Consider the following 19,893-nt stretch of genomic DNA (forward strand, 5'->3'; position numbering starts at 1 on the left):
CTATCCAAGCCTCCGCTCTCCCGCCGCCTTACGTTTTCAAAGAGGGGCGGGAGCGTCCTGAGCAGCTGCAGAGCGATGGGGCCAGCCGTCTGCCTGTCCAGCACGCGGAGCATGTTGCCGAGGACAGTCAGAGCCCCTGTCGTGATGTCGCTGTCACCGTCCTGCAGTCGCTGTGTGACCTCTGGCAGGAGGCCTTGCAGTGTCGCTGCCTACGAGAAACACACCGTTTCACTCTAGGCGAACCTGCTCTGGCAGGGGGGTTGGCCTACGTGGTCTCCAGAGGTCCCTTCCAACCCCTATCATTCGGTGATTCTGTGGTTGTGTTGTGTGACGCAATCGAGGACCGCACCGGCCGACCCACGCTGCGTGTGGAGGGTGCGGGGCCAGTCGGGCGGAGGTCTCTGCGTGTGCGGAGCAGCCCAGGGCCTGGCCTGAAGCGCTCACGGGCCGCTGAACGGGGCAGCAGGGACAGCGGGCAGCGCTCCCGCCGCTCCCGATTCCTGGCAAAGCCCGAGCAAGCCGCTGCGCGCACCGCGCCTGCAGCCCAGCCCCAGGCGGACACCCGCACTGTGCCCGGCGGCCCCTGCCCACCTTCTTGGGTCTCCCGGACAGCGTGACGAGGCTGCTGACTGCCAGCCTGCGCAGCAGCACCTCCTCGCTGCTCAGGTGGGCCTGGAGGAGGGACAGGACCCGGGCATTGACGTGCTCAAAGTCGGTGTACTCCAGGAGCTGAAAGGCAATCGGCAGCAGAGTGAGAGCCCGGCACAGCCAGCAGAGCTCCCGGACGGCTCGGGGCAAGGCGCCAGGGCCGGACACAGCCCAGGCGGGAGGCAGCAGGGTCCGCAGAGGGCCCTGGCCGCCTCCCCTCTGCCCTCTGCCGCACGCAGGCAGCCTGCCTTCCCCCCGCCTGCCCTCAGAGAGGCAGCGCGTGCCAGCAGGCCCACCTCCACGAAGACCACCATGGCGCCGACGTCCTGCACGGCCCGTCTCTGGAGGAGGCCTTTGACCGCCTGCTCAGACAAGGTGGCGCAGCAGTCCGGTACTTGATGCCGCAGCACCCTGGCCCGGGGAAGAAGGCATTGGTGGCACCGAGCTGGGCAGGGCAACCTCTCTGGGACCGCGCTGAGAGGTGGGCGTCCCACTGCCCATGAGGACGGGGATCGTGCAGGCGGCCCTTCCCAACCAGGGGAGAAACGCCCGGGCAGGCAAGGGCGGCTGAGCAGGCTCTCACCTCGTCAGCATGGCGACACCGCTGTGGTAGGTCTCAGCACTCTCGAGCATGTCCCAGGCCCCCTGACTCCCGATGACTTCAACCAGGGAGGCACCGCCCAGGCACTGGAAGAGCGCTTGCATGGTGCTCACTGCGCTCCTGCGGGCAGAGCAAAGCGCGGTCACACGTGGAGCCCCGTCCCGGCTCTGGGCCCGGGGAGAGACCAGGGACAGGGTCGGGGCACCGGAGGAGTGCCGGAGCACCTGAGCACTGAAGGATGTGTCCCGCTCCCACTGACAATGCAGCAGCAGCCCTTCCGTGAGCTGTTCAGGCTGCAGGAGATCTGGAAGAGCACTGCCATGAAGAGCTCCTCAAAAAGTAGCCGCACGTGGCGTTGGCTGTCGGGCACCAGGAAGATCTCGCGCATGGCACTGGCCACCTGCAGAAACAGCCCGGGACGGCTCTCACTGCAGAGGTGTCCGGGCAGCAGGGCCGGGACAGGCGGCCTGCCGGCGCACCACGGGGCCGAGCGGCACGCGCTGCCCTGCCCGGCTGTGGCCCGAGGGCCCTGGGCCAGACGCCCTGGAGAGGGCCGGGTTTGGGGGCGGGTGGAGTGGGCCGGAGGGGCTGGAGAGGGGCGTGCAGCCCTGGGTGGGACGGGGCAAGCCTCGTCCAGACACTCACGGCCAGGAGTTCTTGGCAGCTGTAGTGTCGCCCGATGCTGTACTGCCTGCTGCATTGGTGACTGACCTCTATCAGCACCCTCAGCAGGTCGGCCACGAGGCTGGGCTCATGGGCCAGCGTGCTCCACATGGCCCTGGCAGTGCTGCAGAGCCAGAGCACACTGTCAGCGGAGCCACCTTGGCCACCACCCCTTCTGCCTGGGCAGGCCCCAGAGGTCCTGAGCTGCCCCCGAGGCTGATGGGCCACGTACTTGTCACAGGGCCAGGAAACCCTCAGCAGGCCAGTGACCACCTCATAACTGTCGATGTCGGCCAGCCGGAGAAGGGTGAACGTCAAGATCTCCTGGAGCAGCAGCCTGCTGACGCAGACCAGGTGCCTATAGATGATCTCCACAAGGTCGTCCACCTGCCGGAGACAGCGGGCTGGAGCACAGCCATGGCCCCCACTGCCACCAAGACCTGCTTCCCTCCCGCCACCCTTTGCTGGCCTCAAGGGACGCCTGTCAGGCACGGCAAGCCCTGGCCTCGGGGCGGAAGGAACGGCCCCCGCAGGGCACGCGCACAGGGCAACCCGGCTGCACACTGCCTACCCCGAGTAGATCCAAACACGAGCCTCTCAAGACCAGCTCCAGAAACCTGGCAACCAGCAGGGTGTCAGAGACCCTGGGGTCCGCCATGTTTTTCAAGATGGTGAGGACAAAGTCGCTCTTCTCAGATGGGAGGAAGCGTCTCCGAAGTAGCTGAGGGAGAGAGGGAGGGGAAAGGCGTCACACCGACTGCCCTGGCGGCAGGGACCGTGGGCTCTGCCAGCAACCAGAGCTCGCCGGTGGCCAGAATGGCCAGAGCTGCGGCACTGACGCTGGGCTAAAGCCTTGGACTGCTCCCTGCGGAGAGGTGGTGGCTCCCTGCAGCCTGATGGGCAGGAGGCCGTGCCATCCCTCGCCGCGGCTGATGCACGGGTTCATCCCAAGCCTCCCGCCAGCCCCACAGCCAAGACCCCCAGCAAGGAAGGAGCTTGTTACCACCTTGGCAACGTGCTCCGGGGCCCAGCGGGCGACATCAGTTGCCTGCTCCACGTGTAGCACCAGGTTCTGGCTCAGGTTTCCTGCCTGGTAGGCTGGGAAGGAGGCAAAACAGAGCATGAGTGGCCAGAACAAGGCAGAGCTGGGGACAGCAGGCGAGGGCCTGAAGGAGAGCTCTGTGCCTGGCTCTCCATTCTGTGGGGAGCCGGAGGTGTGCCGGGGTGGCAGGGGAGGAGGGGAAACCACCTCTTAGGCTGCAGAAGGGCAGGAGCGTGGGGTCTGGTGTTCTGCTCGGGAGGAGGAGAGAAGGCCGGGCGTGCCGCTGCCACAGGCTCTCCAGCCCAAGGGTTCTCGGGACAGGCCCCCAGCTGCTGCCCTGCTCCAGCCTCGCAGGAGTTCGCTGCCCCTTCCTCTAGCAGAGGGGGTGCGCCGAGGCAGTGTGGCGCCATGCCTGGGTCCTTGTGGCTGGGAGGCCCCAGCCCGCCCCGGCCTCTCTTACCATTTCGCAGCAGGAAGAACCTGTGGAAGGCACGCAGCGCCTGCGCAGCCCCATCGCTGATCTCCTGGTCCTCCTCAGCGCAGCACAGGGTGAGGAGCCCCATCAGCTGCCCCAGGAATGGCAGAGGCTTCCTATGGAAGAAGGACCTCCTTCTGTCTCCGCAGGGCAAGTCCTGTGGGAGAGAGGACGGAGCAGTAGCCAGAGCTTTGGAGGGCTCTGCCCTGTGCTGTGCCCCGTGGAGACCCAGCCTGCGGCAGCCGTCTCAGGGCGAGCAGCGTGCTGGGCAGAAGCCCAGGGGAGGCAGGGAGGCAGGGAGGGCTGCCAGGGCCGGGCCTGCAAAACGCTTCTGCGCCCTGGGACGGAGCTGGCTCCCGGAAAAAAGGCACGGGAGGGAGCAGCTCCCAGAGGGAAGGGCAAAGATGCTGGCGCAGGGCTGAGCATTGCCAAATACCCTGCCCTCAGGCCAGGCTTCCCTTGCGGGGAGCCCAGCGCTACCGGCTACGCTGGGGCAGCAGGACGCGGTGAGGGGTGCCGAGAGGTCGCCTGCACTGCAGGCCCCTTACCTCCCGCATGCAAGAGAGTGTCAGGAACTGGGTGAGGTTGACAATCCTCCGCACAGCCCTCTGGCGCCTAGCCACCTCCGGGGATGTCATGAGGGGCATCAGGACCTGGGAAGGCAAAAGCGGACGGTCATCCTTGGGAAACGAGCCAGAGCGGTGGCTCTGCCGCGCGCCTGCTGGGTTAACACCATGTGCTGCTGAGGCTTCCCCTGCACAGGGGGAAGCCTGGATCAGGGTCCGGCCACCTCACAGCCTCGGGGACCATTGCCAACAGCTGGTGACCTGCGGCAGTCAGGGAGGTAGCCGGATCCCACCCTCCCAACCACCTCTGCCCCTTCCCACACGCCCCTCCAGAGATGGCCACGTGTCCCCTCTGCGGGAGGACAGGAACCCCCAGGGGGGCCTGCCCCAGGCAGGTGCCAGCACCTCTGCCCCCGCAGCTTCAGGGCTGGACTCCCCTCGCACCAGGCCACGTCCCAGCAGCTCTCTGCCCTGCTGCCCTCTGGGGAGGAGAGCAGGCACGGGGCGGGCGGCAAGGGCAGTGGCTCAGCAGCGCCAGCTGCCAGAGCAGGGGAGCGGGGAAGGATGCTGGGACTCCTTCTACTGCTCCGGTTCCAGGCTGGGCCGTGCACACTCCAGAAGGCCACCTCTCTTTCGGGTAGGGCAAGGAAGGGACCCCGAGAGCCCCGCTCTTGGCAAATGCCTCACCTGCAAGATCATCTCCAATCTCAACAGGGTGGAACTCGGCGAAGCACCAGACATCACCACCTCCAGCACTCCGTTCAGAGTCTTCAGGATCTGCAAGAGGACAGAGCAGGTGGCACGCTTGCCCTGGCCCTTCTTCCTTGCAGGGAGCTGGCTTGAACGCCTTCCACCCGAGGCGGGCTTCAGCTGCCCGCTGCGCCCGGGAGAGGCCTCAGGCTCTCCCTGCTCTTCCTTCTTCCCCTGTTGTCTTCCTGCAGCCAGAGGCGGCTAGGAAAAGGTGTGCGGGGACTGAGTGGCAGGATCTCCCCGTAGCTCAAACCCGGGCTTACCGCAGCATCCAGGGAAGCGCCTTGGCCGTCCCCGTTCTCTGCTGGGTCAAGACAGCAGATGTCACGGATGCAGGGGCAGAAGTTCTCGTGCACCAGGCCCTCAGTGTCTTCGCTGCAAGGAGAGAAGGTGCCGGTTGGATGCCGGGGTTTCCACGTCGGGAAGGTGGTCGCAGGCGTCGGGGCTGGCAGTCCCCAGGGTGGTACCCGTACGAGGTGGGGAAGGGATGCCTGGAGGCACGTCCTCCTTCCCCGGTGCCGCTGAGGCAGGGACAGAGGGCGGTCCTGGCCGGGGGAGCCCGAGCCCCTTTCCGCCTCCTGCCTCTCCCTTCTGGGGAAGAGCTAAGAGGTAGCGGGGAGCCCCCGGGCAGCCTCTGCCCTCCCATCTGGCGCACCCATGGGGGGCCAAGCGTGAGGGAGAGCAGAGGCCCAAAGGCAGTGGTGCCAGGGTCTTGCCGGGATGGGAGATGCCTGCTGCCAGCAGGCCCACGCCGTGGGGGGCCCTGGCCAGGTCAGGGTCTGGGGCAGGTACCTCATTGCGGCGATGGCAAGCATGGCTTCCTGCCACATCACGGCATCCGTGCTGTGAGGAGACTCCTTTTTCCAAAGGGCCTGGAGAGGGAGAGCACGGGCAGGATGGAGCAGCAGGGCTGCCAGCGGCCAGCACCAGTCTGCAGGGCGGGCACTGGCCCCCAGGGCAGCCCTTCGCATGGCACTGGCCCCGTGGCAGGCAGGGCTGTGCCCAGGGAGGCCCGTCTCGCCCTCCCCTGTGCCCAAGGGCACGTGTGCTGTCTTTACCGCTGGGCTGGCGCTCAGCCAGCGCTCAGCCAGCGCTGCCCCCTCCCTCGGCCCCGCTGGGTGCCCTCACCTCCATTTTCTCCACCAGCTCATGCACTGATCTGAGGTTGGGCCGGTACCTGCCCTGCAGCCAGGCTGTGCAGAGCATGCGGATGGAGACCAGGAACCTCACCTTGGAGGCCTCTTCCTGACAGCCAGGGAGCAGAGAGACAGAGAGGGAGGATGAGGGCCAGAGCAGGGCCAGCAGGAGCGGGGCCTCGAGGGGTGCAGCGATGGCGCAGGGGGCCGGGGGGGGAGCAGCCCTGCACAGCCAGCAGTCCCCCTAGGGCCCGCGCGCAGGCAGCAGGCACGGCAGCACGCGGCCGGCAGCTGCGGGCAGAGCCTGCCTGGCAAAGGCTGCCGTTACCCTTTGGGTGCCGTCGAGGAAGGCCAAGACGTAGGTGTGGGCTTCCTTCTCCTCGCCCTTCAGCCAGCAGCTGGCGGCAGAAGCAGCTCCACCTGATGAGGAACAAGCGCGGGGAGAGCTGTAGCCACGGCAGGAGGCAGAGGGAAGAGAGGGGCCCCCTCTCCAGCCCTGCGCCCGCTGCCCTGCTCCCAGCGAGCCCTGGCCCGGGGTGCTGATGCCCCGTCTGCCCCGGGATGGTGCTGGCAGCAGGGCGGGAAAGGCCCCAGCCCGGCAGCACCGCTGCCTCCCGCCGGCCCAGCGGCCTCTCCCTGCCCTGCTCTCTGCCCCGAGGCTGGAGGTGGTCCCCTGGGGTCCTCTCGCTACTCACTCATGGCGGGGATGCCGGGGCTCTTCTCCTCCTCCGCTTGGAGCATGAGGAGGCTGGCGCAGCCCAAGTCCTCGCTCTGCACCCGGCGTTGCCTGGGGCTTTCTGGCCGCTGATGGTCCTCGGCGGCCACCCCGGCCCTTTGGTCCTCTGCCGCCTCAGGTGCAGGGCTGCTCCGAGGGCAACCGCTCGCCGTCCTGCGGGACAGAGGAGAGGGCTGAGGGTGGGGAGGGGGCTGCCCACGGCGAGCGGCCCCAGCGCGGTGCGGCCTGGCCCGAGCAGGGAGGTGGTGGGTGGCAGGGGCTGGGCAGGGCTGGGGGGAACTCCTGCAGGACGCCGTTTTCCAGCGGGCAGTCCCCCCTCGCCCAGCCGGCCCTGGCGCCGGCTCTCCTGCCCCCAGCCCCTGCGGAAGGGCCTGCTGGGCCCGGGTGCCCTGGGGTCCCTGTGGCCCTGGCCCGGCCCAGAGCCGCACTCCTACCTGCTGCGGGACACCCTGGCCCTGGGGGGGGAACGTGGCAGGGGTCGCAGGGAAACACGCGTTCTGCGCACAGGGACTCTCGCACGTGCCGGATCACCCATGTCCACTCTTCACGAGTGTCCAGGACACTGTGGCGCTGCCATACGCATGCTGCTGGACATCACCAGCTGTCACAAGGGTAGGTCACCAAGGGCCCATTGTGACCCGCCACCCCTGCCGGGAGGGGCAGCCCATCCTGCCCCCCGCTGGGACCTGGGCTCTCCCAGGGGAGTCAGCCCACCGCTGGCTCTGGCCGCAGCCTGCGGTCCCTCTGCGCACGTCCCCTGCCGCAGGCAGTACTCTGCGGCCCCTTTGGCCTGAGGCCTGAAACCCGGCTGTGTGGTCAAAGGGCATCCTGCCACCACCCACCTGCAGAAATACGTCCAGACCTCTGCCAGGAGCATGAATCCTTCCCATCGTTGGGGAGGATCAGGTCCGAGACTGCCTGAGGAACCCGAGCATACCTAGATGTTTACTGATATTAAAATTACTGATTATTATTATTGATATCCCGAGTTACTGGGTGCTGGTTTCGTTTGGGATGGAATCGACCTTCTTGCGGCAGCTGGCGCAGCGCTGTGCTTTGGGTTTGGGATGGGAATGGTGTCGGTAACTCTCACAGTTTTGGCCACATTGGCCGATGGCCGGCGACAGATGCTCTCCCCCCACGTCTTGCACAGGGAGAGGAGGAGGAGACATAAAGAGACTTACGAGTTTAGAAGAAAGTAAACCACTTTAATGTGATATTAATAATAAAATAAAAAGGAAATAATGAAATAGATACAGCATATACAAAGCCGTACCAAGCTCCCAGGATGCCGTCACCGGCAGGCACTGGGGAAGTCCCAGACTGGACTCGGAGACGGGTGGGAGCTGGATTCCAGAGCCGGAGCCGGGAGCACGCGGGTGGGGATCCCAGGCCGACGAACAGACAGGGCCCTGCTGGGACGCTGCCCATTGAAGAGAGCGAGCTGACCCTTTGATCCCTCAGCTTTCATACTGAGCATGGGACAGGTGGGCTGGAATACCCTGTTGGCCAGTTTGGGGTCCCCTGTCCCGTCCGCTCCTCCCCTCCCCGCAGGTGGGACCCCTCTGCGCTTTTCCGCCTCCCACCCTCCAACGGGGCAAATAACGAAATGAGCTGAGCTTGGGTGTTACGGCAGTAAGTATAAGCAAGAGCCTCCCTGCGTGCCGCTCCTCGGCACAAGCTGCAAACGTTGGTCTTATCGCGCCGAGAACGAACCGTTTTCGGCACAACGTGCTGTTAATTTCAGAGTGAGAAGAGGCCTAGCTCAGAAGTAAAATGACTGAACGCACAGTTGGTTTGGTTTTACCTCAAACCAGGACATTCCACTCCTTATTCCATACCATTTGCGTCGTGCTCAGATCACTGATACGTTTATCTATCAAACCTACACGCACGCGTAGATCGATCGATAGACAGACAGACAGACGGAGGTTACTCAGTTATATCTTGACTTTATACAGAAAAGTTCACTGAGTCCATTTAGTTCATAACTGTAGCGTTTCGTCTACCATAGTAGACTCTCAGGGTAGGAAAGATGAATGAAATTCATTGTGGGCCATGCCCCTGGGTAGCATGTCCATCTCAAAGAGTTTTGCTGGATGACACTTGATGAAGTTGGTTCAGGTTCATTACTACTACGTTACCCTGAAAAACACTGATAGAACACCGTTAGTGTCATATGACAATATCATGCGATTCAGAATTAAGTATTCCCACCCGGGGTCAAATTTCCTTGGGGTACACATTGATCCTCTCCGTTCTTCAGCATCACCCACCAAGTGCAACCAGGTCCTTGAGCAAAAAGAGTCCCACAAACGGGTTTGCCTTGGCCTGAGGCAGGAAAAACCCAAACAGTTTTCCCTAACGTATTCCTTTCACGCACCACAGGGACTTTATCCCCTTCTACTATACGTAAAAGGCCTGATTGAGCTGGAGCAGCTCGATTGATGGATCCCCTGGTGTTAACTAACCAGGTGGCTTGTGCTAAAGGCTTGTCCCAATTTTTAAAGGATCCACCACCCATTGCATTCAGGTAGTTTTTAACAATCCATCGTATCGCTCAACTTCCCTGGAAGCTGGTGCGTGACAGGGGATATGACATACCCACTCAACGCCACGTTCTTTGGCCCAAGTACTTATAAGACTGTGTTTGAAATGAGTCCCATTGGCTGACTCGGTTCCTTCTGGAGCACCATGTCGCCACGAGACTTGCCTTTCAAGGCCCAGGATGGTATCGCGGGCAGTGGCGTGGCGTACGGCGTAGCTTTCCAACCATCTGGTGCTTGCTTCCACCATTGGAAGCACGTAACGCTTACCCTGACGGGTCTGAGGGAGTGTGATGTAGTCTATTTGCCAGGCCTCCCCGTATTTATATTTCACCCATCATCCCCCACACCCCCAAGGCTTCAACCGTTTAGCTTGCTTGATGTCAGCGCATGTTTCGCAGTCAGGGGTAACCTGCGCGATAGCATCCGTGGTTAAATCCACCCCTCGGTCACGAGCCCATTTGTATGTTGCATCCCTTGGTGACCTGAAGTGTCGTGGGCCCACCGAGCTAAAAACAGTTCACCTTTACGTTCCCAGTCCAAACGTGTCTGGAAAATCTTAGCAGCCTGATCCACTTGCTGATTATTTCGATGTTCTTCAGTGGCTCGCCTCATGGGTACATGGGCATCTACATGACGTACCTTCACCACTAGTTTCCCCAGCTGGTCAGCAATATCTTGCCATACTTCAGCAGCCCAGAGGGGTTTACCTCTGCGCCGCCAGTTGCTCTGCTTCCACTGTTTCAGCCGTCCCCACAGAGCACTGGCCACCATCTATGGGTCGGCATAGAGATAGAGTGTCGGCCACTTTTCTCGTTCAGCAATGTCTAAGGCCAGCTGGACGGCTTTTACCTCTGCAAATTGACTCCATTCACCTTGTCCTTCAGCAGCTCCTGCGACTTGTCGTGTAGGACTCCGCACAGCAGCTTTCCACCTTCGATGCTTTCCTACAATACACAAGACCCATCAGTGAACAAGGCGTACTTGCCTTCTCATTAGCTGAGAGCGCATTGTACGGTGGGGCTTCCTCAGCACGGGTCACCACCTCCTCTGGTGGCATTCCAAAGTCTCTGCCTTCGGGACAGTTTGTGATCACTTCTACGATTCCTGGGCGATTTGGGTTTCCTATTCAAGCTCGCTGAGCGATTAAGGCAACCCACTTACTCCAGGTAGCATCAGCGGCCTGACGAGCAGAAGGAGCTTTAGCCTTGAACATCCAGCCCAGCACTGATCATCGGGGCACCAGGAGGAGCGGTACCAGTTACCCCTCAAGCAGCTCCAACTCCTTCATATGCCGCCAAGACTTCTTCCTCAGTTGGGGTACGGTTGGCCTCGGATCCTCTGCATCCCCGACTCCAGAATCCTAGGGGTCGACCTCCAGTCTCCCCTGGTGCTTTCTGCCAGAGGCTGCAGGCAGGGCCATTGTTCCTGGCTGTTGTACAGAGCACATTTTTAACATCCCATCCTGTTTGGAGTGCTCCAAGGGCTACTGCACGCACAGTCTCTTGTTGAATTTGCCTCCAAGGCCTGTCGTTGCTCAGGAGCCCACGTAAACTCCTTTTTCTTTCGAGTCGCTTCACAGAGAGGTTTCACAATCTGACTACAACCTGGCATGTGCATTCTCCAGAAACCCACCACACCTAAAAAGGCTTGTGCTTCCTTTTTGTTCGTAGGTGGGGACATAGATGTTATTTTGTTAATCGCATCCCTTGGGATCTGGCGACACCCATCCTGCCACCCGATTCCTAAGAACTGGCTACTTCAGGCTCTTTGTGTAGCAAAACTTGCTTTCAAAATAATCTTGACTACCTTCTTACCTTTCTTAAAAACCTCTTCTGCTGTATTACCCCACACAATGATGTCATCGACGTACTGCCAGTGTTCTGCAGCTCCCCCCTTCCCCAGTGCCGTCTGGATCGGGCCATGGCAAATAGTGGGTTATCTACATCCATAACGAAATTATCGCTCTCTAAACCAGCTCTGGGGTTTAGAAAGCCGACGTTAGTTTATTTACAGCACCGGGTGCATGGGGGATACCTCCTCCTGTCATGCACAGCCATCAGAACTCTCCGTGTGATTTTTATACACGTTTTACAACATCGCTATAACGTTAGTACCTCCCACCCCTATTTGATTGGTTAGTAACTCACATACAGTTACACCGTCAAGTTACAGCTACCACACATGCTCAAGGGAAGGGTCTTCACCTGGGCAAGGGTTGTCTTGACCTATGGGCGTGATTTTTAGTATTCTAATGAAGGTAGTTCAGCTTGGGACACTAAGAATTTTCACTTTCCTGACAAGTCGGCTAAACGTCTCAAAACACGTAGATTAGTACCATCCTCAAGGTTCTTACGCTCCACGTGCTTCCTGGAGAATGATGCACGACTTGCCTCCCTTGATGAGGAGTTCTTTTAATTAGCTCATGCCTGATAAAGTCGGGGATAGAATCTTCATTATTTGTGAGAACTCCCATAAGGCCTTCCAACCCTAGCTACTAATAACATTTCAGGGATGTGCTTTGCTAACAGCAGGGCTGTGTTTGCACCCCTGGGGCAGTCAGTTCCAGGTGTACTGGATGCCTCTCCAGGTGGAAGGCTTGCTGATCACGCCTTGGGTCTCCAGCCGACGAACCAGGTTCCGGATGGGAATCGGGGACTCTCGGCTGGTGCGATACTGTCGCTGATGCACCCCTGATACCATGAGCCGGTGATTAAGGACTCTCTAAGACTCGGTTTTGGAGTGTCAAAGCAGGCATTCTTTATTGCAGCGCTGGGCGCACAGGGGATCGCTCCGCCTAGAGTGCGCGCCGAGTTGCTCAACTACAAAGGCTACAAGCAATCAGAATATACACATTAATTACATTTCCCAGAAATGACTAACATACTCCTATTAGCACCTACAACTCATTAATATGTAAATGTCCCTGATGCATGCGCATCCGTGTCCGTTGGTGGTCTTCCAGGGTCCTCTGGTGGTCGTCAATAGTCTTCCTCACCGTGTCTGCTGGTTGAACTCGGGTACAGTTGCACCCGCGCACACTCCGTTCGTCTTTTGGCTTAGTTTGCAACTCCAGTTCTCACCAAACTAGCTTATTCTAGCATCTCTCCCATCTACTCTCCTCAAGGATACAACGTCTCAAGACTTCCTTGTATCCAACTAAACCCAGCAGACGTCTAACCCATCCGCTTACAAAGCGTTTCAAACTTAGCTACATTATTCCAGTAAGGAGGGAACCAGATGTTCTTTTCAACCGGGTATCAGTGAGGCCTGAGGGGCTTTCCACCCCAGCCTTTTGTGCTGTTCAAGGCTACTGTATCACCAGCGAGGGTATCACCCTGGCAGCAGCCATTGGGTGTTCTTTAACCTTCTTTAACCTTTAACCTGTTCTTTAACCTTCAGCAGTCCCGCCACAGAAGGGTCAGCTGAAAGACCAGATAAGGCAGGCAGCTGTGTCATGTCCTCAGTCCCTCCAGCTGCCATACCAAAAGCCCACCCATACACTTTTGGGTCTTTGAAATACCCTCTCTTGAGATAGTTTACGCCAGAGATAGTTTACGCCAAGGATGCGCGGAGCGCCTGGGCCAGTCACAACGGGGTGCATCTGCCATTTATTCCCAGGCCGGCTCACTTGCAGTCAGTTCTTGAGACCTGTCACACCAGAAACAGCAACAGATTTTGTTCCTTTATGATTCAATGGCAACAGGGTACACTGCGCACCGGTGTCCACCATGTCTTTATGCTTTTGTGGCTCTAATACGCGAGGATATCGAATCCACAGAGCCCAATAAACTCGGTTATCCCTCTCCTCCTAGCCTAGGCCAGTCACAAAAGTCCCCAGGAGGATGGGGCCAGGCTTTTTTCAGAGGTGCCCCGGGACAGGACAAGGGGTAACGGGCACAAACTTGACCATGGGAAGTTCCACCTCAACATGAAGAGGAACCTCCTTACTTTGAGGGTGGCAGAGCCCTGGCACAGGCTGCCCAGAGAGGTGGTGGAGTCTCCGTCTCTGGAGACATTCCAAACCCGCCTGGACACGTTCCTGTGCCACCTGCTCGGGGTGACCCTGCTCTGGCAGGGGGGTGGATGGGATGATCTCCAGAGGTCCCTGCCAACCCCTGCTAATCTGGGATTCTGTGATGAGAATAGCTGACGTGCAAGAACATTATTTTTGGCAAATCAAATTACATAGTTGCAATTCTATTCCATACAATAAAGGGAGAAGCCAGATCAAGGCTCAGACACAAAAATCCAGCCCACCAGCAAGACAATGCTTCTCCTGAAATTCAGTTTCCTACCTTCTTACAGGACCCAGCTAGAGTACTGCAAAGGACAACTGAAGACAGAAACAAACGCACAAAATATTGATAGGAAAAGTAGCACAGTGTAACAAAATGCAGCAGCTATGCCTTTTCGCACGAGGCACAGCTCAACAGGTTCTGCCATCAGGAAAGCAAAGACCTCTTGTAATGCTTAGCAATGTCTGTTCCCAGCGTATTCCAGCACCAATACCTACCGTGATCTTCCTGTAGACTGCCATGAGGCTGTTATCATCAAAGGGGAGAAAGCCACACAGCAGAGCATACAGCAGGACTCCCATGCTCCAAATATCCGCCTACAAAATAAACGCAAGTGGAAGTTGCGAACATGATCTATCCAAAACAGGGTAGACAGGTAATATTGTCCCCCTTTGGCAAAGCCCACATACAGCTCATGTGAAGTAGGCTCCTTAATTCTGGACAGAATGCTTACATTCCAAGTGCGAGCGCGCAACCCAAACTCCATTTTCCATTCACTCAAGCTAGAGCACCAGTAAAACAAGTATCCTCCCCTCAGGTCACTAAATTGCTGCATTACCTTCAATCTACAAGGATTTTGCTGGCAAAAATGAAATCCAACTAGGAATCGCACGGGATTTCCTATGGTAACGTATTACGGATGACAGCCGCCGCCAGCACAGGTGCCATCAACCTGAAAGCCCTGCTGCTTCTTCTCTGCTCGTAGAGGCACGACAAGGTCCACATGCCTCATACCGCCTCATACTGTAATCCCCACTTAGACCATAGGTAAGGAGGCTCGCAAAGCACCAGACTTCACGCAAAACAAGAAAGAAAGCAGGAGTGAGAGGCTGAGGACAGTGGTGCAAAAGTATGCAAAAGGAAAAAAGACCGACTCCATCCCACGGCCCAACAATTTAGGAAGTTTGAAGGGATTGCAACGACAACAGTTTGGATAGATGAACAAAGGCGAGTACCACGTTCTAGACATGGAATCAAAGCTGGATAAACTCCACGGTTTTTCTCTCTCAAATTTTATTACGCTGCACAGTATGAAGAGAGCAAGTTTCCATACACGAATTTCAAGCCAAAGACAGACCTGGTAAAGCACACAAAATACTGAAACTGCATAAAACTTGGCCACAAGAGCTGGATAATTAAGAGAATAAATCACTGCTCCACAGAACGTGCAGCAGAAGGAAGGCATTTAAGTTACTGTTTTGTAGGGCACTAAAATACAGAGCAACAAATGGCGATAGCGAAGGACTAGTCAGAGACAAACCAGCCAGTGACACGACCTGCGGCCAAAAGCACTACGTGCTGTTCCAGGCTGTGACTGTTGAGGCCAGACACACAGCTTCCGAAAACGATCCGGGCAATGTTATCCAGTAGTAGTTGAGAAAGAAAGTGAGCACAACTGAACTTCACCACCTTTAAATACTTAAATACCCGGCAGGGGGAGGTGGCGGAACCCCCCTAACCCAAACCGGTGCTCCATACCTCTGAGCCAATATAGGCTTTGCCCTGGATCAGCTCCGGTGCTGCATAAGCTGGGCTTCCGCAGGACGTGTTCAGACGGTTGTCAAGGCCACCCTAGAAGAACGCAGAAAAGCCATCATACAGAAGCATCGGCTTTAACACAGCATAAGTCTTCCACCCATGCCATATTAGAGGCCTCAGAGGCTTCATCTTCCTCTGCCATGCATCTGCATCCACCTGATGTTCGCTTTGGTGCAATATACGCTTCAATAGCAAAGTTGTCTAAGAGCACGAGGACCCTATAATCATTCAGATCCCAAGCTGCTCATTCACCTATTATCCTAGCAGCCTTTTCCGCAGCTCCTCCTCTGGTAAGAATACTTTCCTTTGCAACTGCGGAGAGAAGAGAGATGGAACTTGGGAAGAAGTGATCCAAGAGCTACTGGGCATGAGGCCAGCTGGTTATTTATACCAATATTTAAGACAATAACTTCACGAAGAACAACTAAGATGACTTCCTTGTCAAAACCACATTATTACTTTGCCTGGGCTGTGTTCCAAGCAAGTCAGAATAAGATGACATGAGACCACCGAGACGGCGGTCTAACAGAGCATCTTGCAGGGAATCAAGACTAACTTGAGTTAAGTAACACGATCTGAGGACAAGCAACTGTCTTTGGATCTGTAAGACCTTCTTGCCACTAAACCATTGCTTAACAGCACCCAGCTTGCACGTTAAGCTGACAAATAGAAAGGCCCCCTAGAAACCGATTTTAAACTCGGGAAACTACTCAGCACAAGCACGTGGAACCAGAGGATTTGTAAGTGTAACTGGAATAAACTATTTGACTCGATCCACATCTCCATGTACACACATATCTTTTGAAAAAGACATACACCGTTGAAACTCATTACAGAGAAATGCATGCCAACATCAGCTTTATATTATAGGTCTTTGCAGGGCACAGCAGTGCGATACGCACAAGATGATCTCTGCCTTAACTTATGATAAAACGGGAAATGTAAGAGGAGAAAATTATCTAACAGTTTGGTCGTAACACGCAGTTAACTGCTCTCTCACGCAGCTAGCGCCCTACCCCGTAATTAGTGACCGGACGACAACTACGCAAACAGCTTGAATTTAGGATCTTTGGGCGAGTCTCTGCATTGCCCTCTGAAGTCAAACGCGTGGTTTTTATGTGCGTGCAGCAGCTAATTTAGCTCTACTCTGTGAGAGCAACTGATACTCTTACCTTTGGCTTGGCACAAAGTCCGAAGTCTATCAGCTTCAAATTATGCTCCTTGTCAATCAGCAGATTTTCCTGGTAACAGAGAAAGCGGTAACGAATGCTTCTATAACCTAAGTATCCAAGGGAGCACGTTTTCTTTCACCTTATTGCTTCGTGTTGTTAGCAGCTAGAATTTACCTAAATCGCTCCTCTGGAGATTTTGATCGGTTGTTACCAAACATACCCCGTATTCCAGATGGGGAATCCCAGTTCCTACCTGCTGAGAAGGGTCTGGGGGGTGGGGCAGGGCTGATAGACAGCAACCTGGATGTGAGGCAGCAGCCTGCTCTGGCAGAAAAGGCAGTCGGCAATGTCACGGACTGTGTTCAAAGGAGCACAGCGAGTCGGCTGGCGGAGTCACTCCAGTCCTCCGTTCAGCACAGCGACAACAGCGCAACCAGCTTCTGCCCCCCGCGCAGGAAGGCCATACAACTGAAGTAAGCTCTGGGGATTGCCAGCAGTGTGCTCAGGGGGCTGGAGCGCTTGCTCAACGAGAGGCTGGGGGAAAGGTGTTCCTTCAGCCTGTAGACGAGCAAGCTTCAGCGGAGATGTCGTGGCAGCCTTTTAATACCTCCCCGGAGGGCAGGAAGACAGAACTCGCCTCTTCACAGCAGCGCACGGTGGGAGAATTGACAGACAACAGGCATGGAGAGAGGTTCAGACTGGAACTAAGGAAATGCCTTTCTCCTCATAAGGACAGTGAAGGGCTCAACAGATTGCCCAGAGAGATCGTGCTGCCTCATCCTTGGGAGAGGTCGAAGATGTGACACGGATAAGGCCCAAGAAGCTTGGTCAGACACTGCTTTGAGCGGAAGGTTCCAACAGAAGCCTCTAGAAGCCACTTCCCACCCAAGTTATCACACAAGCCTATGAATCCGTCCGCTCGCCAACTGCAAAGCCAGCTCCTTCACAAAGGTACATACGATGCTTTGTTTGGGGAGAAGTTCTTCGGAGGCAAAGATTTCAGGAGCTCTCTAGGAAAATGCTTGTGCGCTAAAACAGTTGCTTTTCTCAGAGATGCCAGCATCTGTAAAAATGCAAATTTCTAACCCCGTCAAGGAGAAAGGGACTCAGGTCTTCCATTACCTACACTGATGCTTAGGGATGATGATGCCCTAAACCCTGCAATGACAGCAAAGCCACAGGATGGGTCCAGTCGCCTGCAGCTCCCCCTGCACCTTCTGTCTAACCACCGCTTGTTTAAACTATCCGTGTCACTTTTTCCTTTGGGCATGCACATACAGCGGTTTGCACAACAGAGTGGCACCATAAAGTCTCTCTACAGGTACAAGCTGCAACGAAGGGGAGAACAAAAACGTCTAAGTAACATTCCAAGTCAGATTCCTCTCTCCGCTCCACTCACAGCTGAAGCATGTTGTTCTGCTTCCCTTTCAGAGGAAGCCGAGGGAAGCTCCTTCCTCAGATACAGACACATCCAGCTCAGCTGAGGAACACAGTAGCAAGCTGAAACAATGCTCTTTCAGAAGATGCTAGATAAAGAGCTCTAAGCACCAGAGAACAGAGAAGGCATAACTTACTCCAGCTCCTAATGGAGAAATGAAAGCGAGGGTTCGTTATCACTCATGCAAATCTAGCTACTCTTCAGGCTTACTGGTTTGAGGTCCCTGTGGGCATATCCCTGGCTGTGAACATAAGCAATCGCCGAAACAATCTGCCGAAAAAACACACGAGCTTCCTCTTCTGAAAGGCGATCCTTAGAAATGATGTAATCAAAGAGCTCTCCTCCAGGACAGTACTGCACAAAGACAGGAAAAAGAGAATACCTTGAGAATACAGTAAGGAAATCCAAACAGCAGTGCGACGACGCTCTTCCATCCCTCTGCGTTATCACGGTAGCACCCAGGTGTCCCCCAAACGTGCCCTCAGCCGGCATCGCAGCAGACCAGAGCAGCCGAGGAGCCTGACTATTGCCTGATGCGCTGCGACAGATACATCACACTAATGGCACAGCCATACAAACTGCCCAGGAGGTGACAACCACGCCAGAGTTCCAGGGCCCTACGTACCCTCCTGGTGCTCTTTTAAAATAACTGAAGCACAAGGTAGCAATTACAGTTATTTCACTTCTTGTCAACAGCAAAGAGCGGCTTTTACAGGAAGAGAGAACATGCACATCATTCAGGTAACTTCCTAAGAATTGTTTCGTTTGAACTCTGTTATCAGCTACTGCTACAGCGAAAACCAGGAACCTTTGCCACAGGAGAAACACCGTTGCTTACCTCTAGGACCATGAACATTTTCTCAGATGTCTCTATCACGTGATACAACTGGCAAATATGCTGGTGCCTTAAATTCTTCATGGCATCAATTTCTATTTTAACACGAGGCAAGTCATCCTAAGAGACCACAACAGCAAGCCATGAAATTGCCAGCTACTGGGAAGGCTTGTCCATCACAGTAAGCACCAGACTACCGTGCAATACAAAGTTCCACAGCGCGAAGACGACAGCACCCAATTCAAGTGCCCAAATTCAACCCAGCAGCAGCTCTGCCGTTACTCTCCTACAATTCCGGCACATTGATCAGCCGAACCCAGAGGGGCAGCCGAAAAACAGCTAGTATTCTCACCAGCGTTCTGTTCAAATTACTGTAATAATCTGTAACTTCCTCAATTTTACAGCCAGAGAATGTCGCCCTCCCCACAAGAGGCCACGAGATTAATATTCTTTCAAGACTACAGCATCCACCAATAGCCCAAAGGGCAGGCAGGCTGCCTTTTGACACGTCGCACCCCTGTGTTCTCAAGAACTCCGCAAGGGCAGCGGAAGGTCCCACCAACTTGTAAGTATCTCATGGCTTACCCCCAGAGCAAGTTTGTCCATGATTTTTATGGCAACCTTCTCACCAGTGAGGAGATGGCGTGCGAGTTTCACCTTTGCAAACCCACCTAGGATTGGAAAAAGAGACGTTGAAAGCTCAGCGTGAGGACACGTTTTCTTGCCTATAATCTCACAGGGGCAGCGGATGTGTCACACACACCGCAGGCAGCGTCTTCACTACAGCAAGAAGCGATCACTGACGCCAACTTTCAGTGACACTGCCAGAGCTCTGCCACGCAAAATACACAACAGAAACGTGCCCCGTGCCTTCGACAGCAACAGTTAACGTGTGCTTAGGGAAGCACGAGAGCGGTCAGACAGGGCGCGCGCATCGGGTTGTGCCCACGGATCAGGCCTACCTGTTCCAATCGTTTCACGTAATTCGTAGCACTTGAGAATTTCCTCATAATCACCTAAAGCCATTCTGAGAGGAACGGGGACCTGGCAATTCTTCTCAGCCCCTGCGAGGAGAAACTGCAGCCGGCCTTTGGGCTTCTCCACGCTGAGCAGACTCTGGAACAGAAAACACATTTACTGCAGCCCAGCGTGGGCCGGGGCGGGGGGCGACCTGCGCTGATGACCAAGCGCTACACCCCCAGCGGGAAATTCACCAGACGGGGCAGCCCTCAACATTAGAGGTGCCCTGCCTCCAGCCAGGAGGAGGAGAGGGATAACCGAGTTTATTGGGCTCTATGGATTCGATGTCCTCGCGTATTAGAGCCACAAAAGCATAAAGACATGGTGGACACCGGTGCGCAGTGTACCCTGTTGCCATTGAATCATAAAGGAACAAAATCTGTTGCTGTTTCTGGTGTGACAGGTCTCAAGAACTGACTGTAGTTCGG

The 19,893-nt window shown here is 56.4% G+C and overlaps 1 protein-coding gene across 1 annotated transcript; it reads right to left on the bottom strand.

Annotated features, from left to right (window-relative positions):
- Positions 1-13,592: 13,592 nt before the first annotated feature.
- On the bottom strand, positions 13,593-19,544 carry LOC128902513 (maternal embryonic leucine zipper kinase-like). Its single transcript, XM_054185669.1, has 7 exons — positions 19,408-19,544; positions 19,031-19,116; positions 18,449-18,565; positions 17,821-17,964; positions 16,173-16,241; positions 14,941-15,033; positions 13,593-13,778 (listed from the first exon to the last, which is right to left on the bottom strand). Exons 1-7 carry the CDS (start codon positions 19,469-19,471, stop codon positions 13,593-13,595), a joined length of 759 nt encoding a protein of 252 aa, XP_054041644.1. The 5' UTR covers positions 19,472-19,544.
- Positions 19,545-19,893: the final 349 nt, after the last annotated feature.

This window comes from Rissa tridactyla, chromosome Z (assembly GCF_028500815.1).
Source record: "Rissa tridactyla isolate bRisTri1 chromosome Z, bRisTri1.patW.cur.20221130, whole genome shotgun sequence".
Lineage (NCBI taxonomy): Eukaryota > Metazoa > Chordata > Aves > Charadriiformes > Laridae > Rissa > Rissa tridactyla.

Excerpts from the sequence above, each read along its gene's own strand:
- LOC128902513 (XM_054185669.1), bottom strand. The coding sequence starts at position 19,471 with ATGGCTTTAGGTGATTATGAGGAAATTCTCAAGTGCTACGAATTACGT. Across the intron at positions 16,242-17,820 it reads CCCACAGGGACCTCAAACCA|GAAAATCTGCTGATTGACAA; the intron begins GTAAGCCTGAAG and ends CTCTGTTACCAG. Across the intron at positions 13,779-14,940 it reads AAGCCTATATTGGCTCAGAG|GCGGATATTTGGAGCATGGG; the intron begins GTATGGAGCACC and ends TTTATTTTGTAG.